This window comes from Scleropages formosus, chromosome 3 (genome assembly GCF_900964775.1).
Source record: "Scleropages formosus chromosome 3, fSclFor1.1, whole genome shotgun sequence".
NCBI lineage: Eukaryota > Metazoa > Chordata > Actinopteri > Osteoglossiformes > Osteoglossidae > Scleropages > Scleropages formosus.
In genome coordinates this window covers 24,019,933-24,033,560 of record NC_041808.1, presented here as the reverse complement: position 1 = coordinate 24,033,560, position 13,628 = coordinate 24,019,933, and the positions used below count along the sequence as shown (strand labels likewise).

Below are 13,628 nucleotides of genomic sequence, written 5' to 3'. Positions count from 1 at the left end.
GGGCTCAGCCGGTGCCCCCTGTGGGGTGTGTCTCGGGTTCGAGACCTGCTTGGGGTGCCTTGTGATGTACTGGCGTCCTGTCCTGGGTGTGTCCTCTCCCCCTTCGGCCTTGAGCCTTGTATTGCCGGGTTAGGCTCCGGCTCGCCACGACCCCGCTCAGGATAAGCAGTTGTTGATGTTGGTTGTATTCCATTTGCTAAAATTTGATGTAAGTTCCACTGCTGTGAAACATGCAGAGTAAATTAGATCTGGCTACATTTATACGTTTATACATAAATACATGCTACATTTCTACATAAATTAGATCTGGCTACATTTTCTCAAATTATAGTAGGCCTCACAGATTATCACATCTTCTCTGTAAAACACATACCACTGTGATATTCTTGTAACCTCCACAACCTCCCTCGTTCCATCCTCATATTCCTCATTGTACTCGAAAGGAACACGATTATTTCTTATTCATCATCGACAGCCAGTTGTCCCATTGTATGGTTGTAGTGGTTCAGAGTCTATCCTGAAAGTATGGAGTCTGAAGCAGGATTACAGTCCAGGACAGACACAGGACCACCACAACCTTTCACTGGACAAACAGTTGATGAAAATGAATAAAAATGCATAAAGTCCTAATAATAAAATATATAAATAACAGTGAATTGTAATTTTGATTAAATGTGTTGGAGTAAATATGACAAAATCTGCTCAGTGTGCCTCTTGGTCCTGTCAAATCTGTGCTGCCCCGTGTTCAGTAGCCTCCAACCAACATGGAGAAATGGTGGTCGACACAGTTTTTTGTTAAAATTTACTGTGACTGAGCCTGACTGATACATATCCTTATGTTTTTTTTTGCAGGACTGAAGTAATGTTTTTACCTGAATGACTTTCAAACAGTTTCCTATGAACAACTCTTATCCATAGTTGAAACTGGAGATATAAAAGAAGTGCGTTCTAGAGGTAGTTAAAAGTGTAAAAAAAAAAAAAATCAGCTAGGGATAAAAGGAGACCATTTGTCAAACGACAAGTTTCATTAATACCAGTCTGATTTCATTGAAGAATGCAATGGGAGAAGCATTAACGTCAAACAGTTTGGAACTAAAATTCGGGAACCTGGAGGACCCTGCGAGTCACTTTCAGCACTTGCGAGACAATTCAATAGATCATACAGAAATAAATTTCCATAGCCAATAGAATATATGGGAAAACACTTCTTTCAATATTACCCGTGGGAAAACACCCAGTATCAGGACTTTCACACACTTTCTCTTAATTTAAAGTATTTCATCTTTTAATATCTACTAATTCCAGAATGATATTATCCTCCAGCTGAATGGGTGTATTAATCTTCAAATTTCTCCATTGACTTCCTATGCTTTTACAAATCGCATACGTATATGAACTATTTCTAAGCGTTCAAAATATTTCAACTACTTGTACAATTTTCCAGCATGCAGTCAAATGGAGGCGTCTTTGATTTATGTGTATTGAAAGATACCCTTGCAGCAAAACATGCTTTATCATAACAGAAGAATGTTTCACAGAAAAGGCAGCTTTGCCTTGTCTCTGATGGTTTTCTGCAGTGTAATTGGCCCTGTTAGCATGTAATGCTCCAGAGGGACCGAATCATACCTCAGAATAAAGCAATCCTGGAAAGGAAGAATAACCTAGCGCTTTTGTACGAGGAAAACAATAGTCTCTGGTGATACATCACTCTTGGCTTTTTATTCTTTATTCTTTCTTTATTGTGCAATACATAATTATTTAAATACACAAGCTTATAAAGAATTATTTAAACCAAAAAATTGCTAAAAACTGTTCTAATTCCAATGCGCCGTCAGTGACCGAAACATCGGGTCATGCTGCAAGGACGTAGACAACGGGCAAACAGAAAAGTAAGGAGTGCACACACAGGAAGGTATGGAAATACCACCCAAGGAGGTGTAACGTGCACCAGTAAAGAGCACAAGGGAGCAGATGATTTAAGGGATGCTGCCTTTTCACACTTGCGCTCTCTTGTATGACCTACATGTAAGCTGCTCCCTGCCTTGTTTACTGGCACAAGCTCCTCCTATGGATGCAAAGTAAACTCAGGCTTGATGTGAACGCCAGGGAGAGCGGCTGCGCGGTATTCTTTAACATGAATGGAAACGGCAACGGAGATGTTTAAGCGACATGAGCACAAGGCCAGAACAGCTGGAAAGAAGAGGATCGGACTTGTTTTCCCCCTATAGCTCTTGGGTCAGCTAGGAGGTCAATGACCACTGCCCAGGGGCGCAGCTGACATACACACTGTGACCTGGGAGTACTGCCAAGGCCATTATCTTATCTGTCAAGTCCTCTCATTTAATTATTTAAAAAAAAAATAACTTTCTGACATTTCCTATGAATGGCTCTTATCCCGGTGGCACAGTGAGTAGCGCTGCTGTCTCACACTGTCTGGGTGGTGTGAGAGGACGTGGGTTCGATCCCCGCTCAGTCTCTGTAGAGTTTGTGTAGGTTTACGCTGGGTGCTCTGGTTCCCTCCCAAAGGCATGCTGTTCAGTTTCACCCATAGTGTGTGACTGACACAGAGAGAGTGTGTTCCTGGATGAGTGACCCAGTGTAAGTAGTGTATCTAGCCGTGTAAGTCACCTTGGTGAATAAGGTATGTGGGCTCATAACACTACATAGTATCCATTGGAAGTTGCTTTGGAGAAAAAAGCATCTGCTAAATAAATGTAAAAAAAGTAATTGAAAATGTTCTTCTAACTTAATATTTTCTGTTTCTTCCGAGTTCACTTTCAGGACTATGTGTGTCTTGTGCTGCTCTTTTTGCACTTTGCCTTTTCCACTGATGTTTCAGATGATTTACTATATAAAAACAGGCCCATGTTCCTGTTCTATTTCTCACATCCCAATAAGAAAACTCCTTCACAAATAAGGAAAAATATGATCTGCAATATACTAAGTTGTCCTGCAGTTCTAATCGAGTAAAGCAGGTAAAGATCCTCACAAAAAGGCAAAATAGGTCCTGTTTTAGAGGATATATATAAACCCATCTGTGTGCATATCTTTCAGTTCTGTTAAATACCGTATGTTTATTCCCATTGCAGGCGCCGAGATATTGTTGTTCGGAGAGAAGAAACGCGCGCAGTTTCACTTCCAAGAGGTTCTTACCAAAATATTATCCCTCAACACTGCGCGTTTCCTCCACTTGTTCACTTTGGAACTGGATTCCTTTTTCCATCTCAAATCAGTGCTTTCTGTCTCATCATGAATTTCTCACAAGTGTGAGGTGACAGTCTGAGCCCGGCACGCAAACACACACACACACACACACACACACACACACACACACACACACACACACACACACACACACACACACACACGTGACACGAAAAAGAGTGTGTTGTAAATAACTTAGCGGGAATCACTTCGGTTATTGGTCGAATAAGGAGAAGCTGGGAAAGGCGCTTTGGAAGCCACCTGCCACCTCCGGTGTACCTCACAGAAAGCAAATGTGTGAAGCACTGAAGACAAGATGATCATTTTCGCAGCGGATCTCCATCGTCCAGCCGCGCAGGACAGGAGTCTGTACGGAAAAGTGCAACTTTTATCCAGGAATCTGGACGCAACGGCTGCGCGACCGTTGCAGCGGCAACTTGGAACAGGACGTCGCTAATTTATTACAGCTTACAATAATAAACAATTTCAGGAATCTTTGTCCTTTACAAGAAGGAATGTTAAATTGTCTATCAATATTAAAATTAGAACCACAGAAATTGTACAAATTGCCTCCTGCAAGGCTCTCTATTAAAAACAACTTACATGTAGTAAAGATTTTTTAAAAATAAATTATGATTAAATCAGTGCGCTCTTAGCCCAATGCACACGGGGCTAATTTTCACATTTAAAACTTTTAAATGTTCTTTCAGATGTTTACATAACCATATGTCTTTTTATTTATTTTAAAACCATTAGAGATATGTTAATCCAAATATTTGTCCTAGGGTCTGGTTCCTAATATCCATGAAAGTAATAAATAGCTTACATTAAGGCACATTAAGCGTGTAAATGAAATAGTGCGGAGTATGAATTAGAGTAATGTATTAATTTCGTACCATCAAATCATAATTTGCGCGTGGGGCTTTCATGCGTATTAGTGAGCGCCGTTTTAACAAATCACTGTGATTTGACCATGTTCTGTTCCTGGTTGTACACTGCAGAGTCTCGTCCCGTGTGCCTGGAATGCACTTTGCAAAAAATTTCCACTGATCTGTCATTGTGGTCTTTATACGCGCAACAACATCTCAGCGAGAACAGGACAATTACGTGTATCTGTGGCACGTGTTAGGGTGAAGGTGACAGACAGGGAAAGGTATGAAAACACACTCCAGCAACGGAGACCAGAACATAAAGAGGAGTAACACACGCTCCCATTGCCCTGGAGCAGGTGATCAGCAGTCCGATTGGTTTAATTTATAAGTAACCCAGGAAAAAGAAATGCCATGGTGAACTCGCGCCGTGGCATCGCAAAACCTGCGCTGCTGATCAGAGATGCAAGGAAGGAGGAGGTGGGCAAACGGGTTTGACTCTTTTCTCATTGATGCCACGAGGAGCCACTTAAATTCCTCAACGGCGACAAAACAAAGACCGTAAAGTGGGATGACGGTGGCGGTTGGGGGGTTGGGGGGGGGGTGTGAAAAAAAATACACTGAAATGCAATAGGGTAGGAGGGCGGGCATCAATTTCGAGGCGTCGTGCATGACGGCCGAGCCATAAGAGGATGCCCCGAGCTCGAGGCGCGCGCACTCGCACTCGCACGGCTGCGGCAGCGCTCGCGACACCGCCGCACTTTTCGCCTGGCAGCAGGAGCGCCGCGCGCGCTCACTCCCCTGCTCTTTTTTCTTTCTTCTTCTTCTTCTTCTCGCCACGAACAGTTCTGCGGAAAGGAAGTTATCAGACGGCGTCTCGGGACGCGGAGCTTCCAAAGAGAAGAGGCGGAGTCTGAACTTAAAGTCAGAAAAGCGGCGATCGCCTCCAGTCGGCGGGCCCGCAAACATGATGATGATGCCTCTGAACGGCAAGCAGGCGTTCAGCCTGGCCGAGCACAAGTACTCGAGTCTGCACTCGTCCTCCTCATCCTCCACTCTGACTTCGAGCGCGCCGTCCTCCTCCTGCTCCTCTTCCTCCTCCTCCTCCTCCAGACACAGCAGCACCATCAGCATCAGCAGCTCCATCAGCAGCACCATCAGCACCATCAGCAGCTCCTCCAGCGGCTCCGAGGCGATGCGCCGCGCGTGTCTCCCAACCCCGCCGGTGCGTATTCCTGCATAATCACCGCTCAGAGGCACATTCTGACAGCCCACTTTCTTTCATTATTTTTTCTTGATGTTTTTTTTTTTTTCTCTTTTTTTTTCATGCATGCATTGCAAATCACCCAACACCTCATTTTTTTCCCTCCCCTTCCAACTTATGCATTCAGTCAGGTTCGTGCTTTTGTATTAATTTTTATGACCTGGGAAGGTTGCATGCCTTGTTTCGCGCGCGCGTGTGCGTGTGCGTGCGTGTGTGTGTGTGTGTGTGCGCGCGCGCGCGCGCGCACGCTCGCTCCCTTTTTAACATTTCATTTCATTTTCTTTTACATTCTGGAAGTGTTTTAATCCGAAGGCTGGGAAGAGAATTCCCCTTCGAGAATAATGTGTGCTTTCTGTTTGCAAATTGCAGAGCAATATATTCGGGGGTCTGGATGAGAGCTTGCTGGCGCGCGCCGAGGCTCTCGCGGCGGTGGATATAGTGTCTCAGACCAAGAGCCACCACCATCATCACCCTCCTCACCACAGCCCCTTCAAGCCGGACGCGACGTACCACACCATGAACACGATCCCGTGCACCTCCTCTTCGTCGTCCTCCTCCTCCGTGCCCATCTCTCACCCCTCGGCGCTGTCGGGCCACCACCACCATCACCACCACCATCACCACCACCACCAGCCGCACCAGGCTCTGGAGGGCGAGCTCCTGGACCACATCACCCCCGGACTGGCACTGGGGACCATCTCGGGACCGGATGGCTCTGTGGTTTCGACCCCAGCCCACCCTGCCCACATGGCGGGAATGAACCACATGCACCAGGCGGCCCTCAACATGGCCCACGCGCACGGGCTCTCCTCCCACATGAGCTGCATGAGCGACGTGGACGCAGATCCCAGGGACTTGGAAGCCTTCGCGGAGAGGTTCAAACAGCGGAGGATCAAACTCGGAGTGACCCAGGCGGACGTGGGGTCGGCGCTCGCCAACCTGAAGATCCCGGGCGTCGGATCCCTCAGCCAAAGCACCATCTGTAGGTTCGAGTCCCTCACGCTGTCGCACAACAACATGATCGCCCTGAAGCCCATCCTGCAGGCCTGGCTCGAGGAGGCGGAGAAGTCGCACAGGGAGAAGCTCAACAAGCCCGAGCTCTTCAACGGGGCCGAGAAGAAGAGGAAGCGCACGTCCATCGCGGCCCCGGAGAAGCGCTCCCTGGAAGCGTACTTCGCCATCCAGCCGCGTCCCTCCTCCGAGAAGATCGCGGCCATCGCCGAGAAGCTGGACCTCAAAAAGAACGTGGTTCGGGTGTGGTTCTGCAACCAGCGCCAGAAGCAAAAGAGGATGAAATACTCTGCGTGTGTGTAGCTCGAAGGAAGGAAGGAAAGAAAGAAAGAAAGAAAGAAAGAAAGAAAGAAAGAAAGAAAGAAAGAAAAAGAAAGAGGAGACTTGTAGCCTACAGTACTGTACCGTGTAGAGACTGCCGGAGACGGGGGCTCCATCTGTATCATAATGTGTCCACCGTCCCCCACCTACCTTTTCAATCATGGACAACTTCCACATCAGAGTTCTTATATAAGCTGGACTTGACTGTGACTGAAAATGAAATTTTAAAAAAAAGGAGAAAAAAAAAAAAACTAACAGAAACCACCTGTCACTTCTGATCCCCCGAACGGATACGGAGTCTTTTTTCGAGGGATCCTTTGACTGAACAAGTAAGATCATATTTGCTTTTTATCCACACCGTTACTCCATTGCTGTAATGGACTTCACCGATTCTAGGCGCGTCTCGTTTTTCATTCAGATACAAATTATTAGGGCAAGCAAATGTGCTTCTGCTTTGAAAAACTATTTCTAGGTTGCAAGTTCGGAGGCGGGCAGACTTTATGATTGTTCGTCTCTTTATTGTTGTAACATAACCTTCTGGGCGGTGCAGCGATCTCTCCGGGAGCTGTCATTAATCTGTGGTCAAACACGCCTATTAATTATTCATCATTGATTATTAATTATTGATTTAGCAGTCTACGAATTTGGTTTTTCGCACTGTGTAATAAACATCACCATAAAGTGTTCCTGCAGTGTTGAAGGGACCAGACATAGAGATACTTCTGTGCTTTAGGGTTAAACTTTAGTGAAACTGTCTACAGGTGATTATTTCCCGCCAGTAACGGTAATCTATAACAGTGGCAGATGAAGAATGGACTATATATTAATTTGCCAGTGTTTCTTTCCTAATACATATCTTTTGGTTGCAGTACTTGTCTCCAGCACCAATGCCAGGATTTTCAGCCTTATAAACTATTTATTGTGTGAGGTAATGTTTACCTCATTACATATTTATTGGGATTCCCTTTTTGACTGTAGATAATTGAACTCGAAAAGTCAAACGTGCAGATTTTTTTTTTTCTTTTCAAAGTAGCCTACTGCTAAAATATGTAAAAAGAAAAAAAAAAAAAAAAAACATTAACTTAGAAAACTCGATATATTTATGCACTTTTTTTTTGGTTTTATGTCATCGGATATTTGTATGAAATGTCTATTAAGGCGTTGCTTGTTGAGTCACTTTGTTTAATATGTTTATTTCTGGAAGAGAAAAGAAAAGAACAATGTAAATATGTGAGGCCACGCACATAAACCCACACATGCACACTCGTACAAACACGCACCTATATATTCATATATATAAAGATATTCTTACATATTTTTGCTGTATTGCTGTTTTAGCAGAGATATTTTAAATATTTACTTTATGTAATGTATGTTGCTTTGATTACTTGTCAAATTATATTAATTTATGACATCAGTGTATTTTTTAGGTAACTTGACTATTGAACTGCAAACTGTGTTTCATTAAAGAACAAATTTGAACAGTTTCATGCGATCCACTTTTCACTGAGTTATTAAAATTAAGAAGGGTACGACACAGACTGTATTAATCCTCCACAGAACAATGCATAATTCGTCACCGGGCCGAAATACTTTTACTGAAAATGTTGCGGTGCATTTTTTTTTTACCAGTAACACTAAATGTGCGTAAGGGTTGTAGCATCAGAAAGGGGGAGTGGTATGTTTGAGGGGGGGAAAAAAAAAAAAAAAAACAGAACTGTTGGCTACACGGGCTGTTGTTTTTGAAGAGTGATGAAGGAAGGAAGGAGGGAAGGAGGGATAGAAGGAAGGAGGGAAGGAAGGAAGAAGTGAAGGAGCGAAGGAGGGAGATGAACTTATCTGAGGGGAAGATTGCTGGCACATCCGGGAACTCTGGGTATCCAGGACCTGGGAGTAAATGCTAATATTCTATTAGTCTAATCAGGGTGTCTGTGGGGATCTGCGCGGGTCCCTGGAGCGCATCCCTGCCAGATGTCGGAACGCTAGAAAAACACCTCTCGTGCCAAGCAGGCTATCTCTATTTAAATCGGCAGCCAAAGCCCCCTGTTCTCACAGACATGTGAGCGAGTTCGGAAGAGCACCTTGGGACCTAATGGCATCGTGTACCGAGACAAAATAATGTGACCGGGCTGCGAGTTCAGAACCATGGAGAGCTACTTTCCCCATCGCCTGAGCCGCAGCAGCAGCAGCAGCAGCAGCAATAATAATAATAATAATAATAATAATAATAATAATAATAATGTGATATCTCCGTGTCTGTCCCAGGCTCACGCTCTTTGTACGGCGTGGTCACCTTTAGAACGTGGCGTTATTTGGCAACTTGTTTAACCCAGCAGCAGCCGCACCGTTTAGCGCTCTTCCCCGGCTTCACCCCGAGCTCTGGCTCCAGATGAATTATTGAAATAAGGACACTGCGCTCATGCATTTTTAACGTGCGTAGTTTCGATAGGAACTACCGCGTGAAAATAATTAAAAATAAATAAATAAATAAATAAATAAAGAGGTTTTTGTCGCCTCTCTCTCTCCCCCCCCCCCCCCCCCCCCTCCAATAGCCGCATCTTTCCCAAAGTGGAAAAATTAAAGAAACGTTAAAAAAGATCACCGCCGTGTTGCTGAGTTAGAAATGGTTTCTCCAAATTATTCCAGCGCTGAAATCAAATAAAAAACAAACTGGTACGGGGCATTTTGTAATGTTTGTCGTTATTTTGGAAATGTTCAAACAATGCTAGAGCAATCCATACAACAGCATTTCTCAATCAGAAATCGGGTAATTACCATTTAAAAGGAGCTATTTATAAATATTAATACATTAAGGGGTGTAATAGTAGGAAAAATGGCACACAATACAGATATCAGAGAGAGAGGCAGATGGTTTATCAATTAAGTGTCCTCTCTGCCCAGCCTCCTAAATGAGCCATTCACTTGTAAGATAAAATTCGGGAATTAATAAATTACACAGAGAATTATGAAAAGTAGATAATTACACGGAGCAAGTAAGTGATCATCCGTTATCTCTGCTAATTACAGTGGGTCAGGAGGAGCTGCCATGTAAAAATTCTCCTTGGAATTTGAAATTAGCAGTGAGTGGTGACTTTCACCATCTGATATCCATGCGCTCAATTTTCACTCATGTGGAACCACGATTAATTCAGCATAAAATAATAATTAAAGCAAAATGTATTGACGATGTTCGCGATGTCATTACAACACACACAAACACGTACATATAATATACATTTAAAATGACATATATATGTATACGGTGATCTAATACTGCAATTCTGATTACAGTGTATATTATATAGACCGAAACATAATGTCTAAAGTTAGGATTGCATCTTGTTTTCCACTTCAGATTTTCGATTTTAAAATAATGGTGTTTGTAAATGTTTCCTCATTCTGCCTGTATCTCACACTAAGATGTTACATGGGTGCTTAGAAGAATCGGCATGACAGCTATATTAATAATAATAATACTACTAATAATAAGAGTAACAACAACAACGGTAATTTATTTATATTGAAGAAACAATTGTTGTGGTTGTTTCCCTTTGTTATAATCCAGCACCGTGTTTTATTCCTTCTTGCCCCTGATCATTTTTCTCCTTTCTCTGGGACCCTGATGAAAATTTAATGAAGCCAACGGCTCCGCCGGGGGGACCTGGGCATATAGAATATTTAACTGTACTTTCGCACCATGTGTCCGCCTTCAAAGGCACCGCTGCTTTTAATCTCAAATTAGGGGAACCACAGGCCACAGATCGGAGACACCGAGGCCCCGTGTGCGACATCACCGCTCCACGTTCGCTGCTGCTGCTGGGCAGCTCTGGTCTGGATAAAGCCAAACTGATCATGAGCCAATACAGTACTGATTGATCGATCCCTGCGCGATCGCTCCCTCTGGCATCTCCCCCAGTTCCCTTAACTTACTGTTTGTTGTTAAACACGGCGGCCACATATTTACCTGCATCGCAAAACACATTTCCCCTCATTTTCCACTCATTATATATATTTTTATATATAATATTGTAATTGTACACGCCAGCAGGACTCGGGCGCGGGCATACTGGACGTTCTGCTGAAAAAAACGACTGAAAAAAAAAAAAAATCAAAAGCATCCAATCCAAAAAAAAACAGAAAAAAGAATTAAAAAAAAAAAAAAAAAACTCGCAGCTCATTGATTGTGCTGTTTTATGTGCGAGAAATGAACCAGAGAGCTCATTTGTCGTGATGACGAAAGAAAGCGGGGAATGGTATTACTACAGTATTTCTAATAATATAGTGCACCTGGGATCGATTCAGAACCAAGTCGCTGTTTTATAATGATATATTATAAAATGAGAAATTATGTGTGCGACATTTTATATTAAAACTTATATTTACACAAGACGGGTGCGGATTGCACGCGGTTAAGTATTAAAACTTCTTTAAATATATTGGTGACCACTAACTTCATAACGCTACTTTTGGTCACGCGGGAATACTAAGAACAGTTTTAATTACGGAGGGGTAAACGTATGTATGTAAGGGCTGTGGTAAAGATGGTAAAGATGCAGGCCTGAGATATTTCCCGATTTTAGCGAAACTGCTTGGAAACAATATAAATATTTGCCGTTGGCCTGAAATGCTGGGAGCTTCAAGTCCAAATAATAGGATATGTGTGTGTGTGTGTGTGTACACGTGTGATGGTGAATGGATGGATGACGTCACGACGATATTTCGTGACTCTGATAGAATAGAAATATGGATTTCCAGCCTCCCCTCCAGTTACTGACAGTTTTTGGCGTTTTCTTTCCTTTCAAGAGAACTTCTTTCGCGGGGGCTTCACTAAAACTGACATTTTTCACCACCACGGTTCCTGTACAATAAGAAAAAAGGCCGTGTTCCCTGAACACAATATATTCTCAGAGTGAATAATTATCCGAATTATTATCAGAATAATTTGTCAGGAGGAAAACGAAAAATAAGCTTTCGTATGATATGTGAGCTTTGGATTTATGAAAGAGCAACAGTGCCACAATCCTTCCGTTTTTGGTCAAATTTTAACATAAATTATTTCCCAAAAACCAAAGCGTCCTCACGAAACTTAAAAAAAAAAAAAAAAATACCGAAGGCACGCGAGGGAGTAATAATACAAATTTTCATTGACAAGCTCCAATGAATGAACATTTTGTGACCAGCGGCCTAAAACACAAAAGTTTTTAATTAATCGATTCCAAAGACGACACCGCATGAATATTCGGCCATACAATTATTTGGCCAGTCGGAAAGAATCAACAAATTGCTGTGTGTGTGTGTGTGTCTGAGATGTTGTTTCTCCAAAGAAACGGGCAGCAATCTGTGTAAAACGGGGAGTGAAGTTGCGTCTCCCTCTCAGAGCGCGTTTGGCAAAGACTTCGGGAAAAAAATCTCAGTTCTTTTTGACAGGGAAATGTTTGCACGTGAAACTCCAAACGTGGTCTGTGCGCGAAGACGAGCTGTTGATGAAAATGACAGAAAAAGATTATTATTATTATTATTATTATTATTTGTTTTGCAGAAGGAGGAGGGCGTGGATGTGTGTCAGTGTGTGTTCCTCCATCAATCACAGCCAGAAGGAGCACCGCCTTGGCTTTGCTTTATACCGAACAGGATCATTTACATAAAGTCCTTAAGGCAAATAACTGTTGGGGGCTCTAATTTATATCTGATCGAAAATTAGCCGTCATTATGCGCTCCATTAGCACCGTCTTTAATGTGCTTCTAAGCGCCATTTGTCAAGCAGCTTGTTAATATCCTTCCAGTCTTTAAAGTTGAAAGCTCATTAAAGACCATGTCTTATTTTTGCGAGTTATTTTGTGAGTTTTCAAAAGCACATGATTACAAAAGCTCTGCCCTGCCTGTGCGGGCAGGTTGTCAGCTTTGGCGCCCGGGCCTTTCCCACCCTTTTTCCTCCACGAAAACAAACAAGTGCACGACCTCTGCCGGGTGATCTCTCATTTCTTGTCAAAGGGAAGAGCGCTAGGAAAAAATGCTGTGGCGATGGAAATTCGTTTACGTTGGAAAGCGCGGGCAGTTGTCGAGCACGACTTTCATCCTTAACTTTGCGTTGAAGCGGTTCTCCTAGAGACAGAAGGCGACGCAAACCGTTTCTCGGTCGAAAGCGTTTACGCATCGGTAGGTCTGCGAAGGGAACCGGAAAGGAACCCGGGGCCCTGGGAGATGCAAGAGGTCGCGTATTTGCCCGCAATCCATAGGCCGTAATTAGGAGGCAAATACTTAGGAGTGGTGGGTGGAAGCTCTGTTTTTATTATGGGCTTAAAAAAAAAAAAAGAACAAAAACCTGGTGTCCTTTAGTTCTTGTGTCGATTCCTCGAGGCTACAGCAATAACGAGAGTAATTAGAATGCTAAAGCTAGATGTAAATAAAAGCAGAGACACGGTGGTGACAGATGAGGCGACCGGGTCAGACCCCCATCGAGGGGCCTCGGCTGGCCGAGCGTGCCAGGGGCCTCGGGCTACGGCAGGACAAACCGCCGGCTCAAGGCTCCAACGGCAGCTCTCTAATAATGCGCGGGCTGCAGCCGGACGGGAGGCGTTCTCACAGGTAACAAGCGCAGAATGTGATTCCTATTAACATTATCCAAGTTGTGACACTGGCCAAACTCTCGAGTTTACATGTTTGAGCTGCGCTACCATTGCCCTGATCATTATTTGGTGTTGACAGGTATACACATGGCAATGGCAATTAACATTCGAACAGTTGGGCTTTAATTCATTTCCGGTACTATTTAGAACGCTGTCTTTCTATTCCTGCTAAACTGAAGGATATTTGCACATCCTCACATTGTACAATTATTTTAGTCACTTTTAACAGCTCTATCAGTGAAGCGGACAAATAAGCGTTTGTATGTATAACTAAAGAGCACCGCAACTCACCACAGCACCCTTTCGCTGCTGGCCACATAATTTAGATGTTAC

General features: G+C 43.5%; 1 protein-coding gene across 1 annotated transcript; it reads left to right on the top strand.

Moving 5' to 3' along the window:
- The first annotated feature begins 4,827 nt into the window (after nt 1–4,827).
- Nucleotides 4,828–6,920, top strand: LOC108936665 (POU domain, class 4, transcription factor 2-like). Its single transcript, XM_029250571.1, has 2 exons — nt 4,828–5,298; nt 5,707–6,920. The coding sequence occupies exons 1-2, from the start codon at nt 5,041–5,043 to the stop codon at nt 6,649–6,651; spliced, it is 1,203 nt and encodes a 400-aa protein (XP_029106404.1). The 5' UTR covers nt 4,828–5,040; the 3' UTR covers nt 6,652–6,920.
- The last annotated feature ends 6,708 nt before the right edge of the window (nt 6,921–13,628 follow it).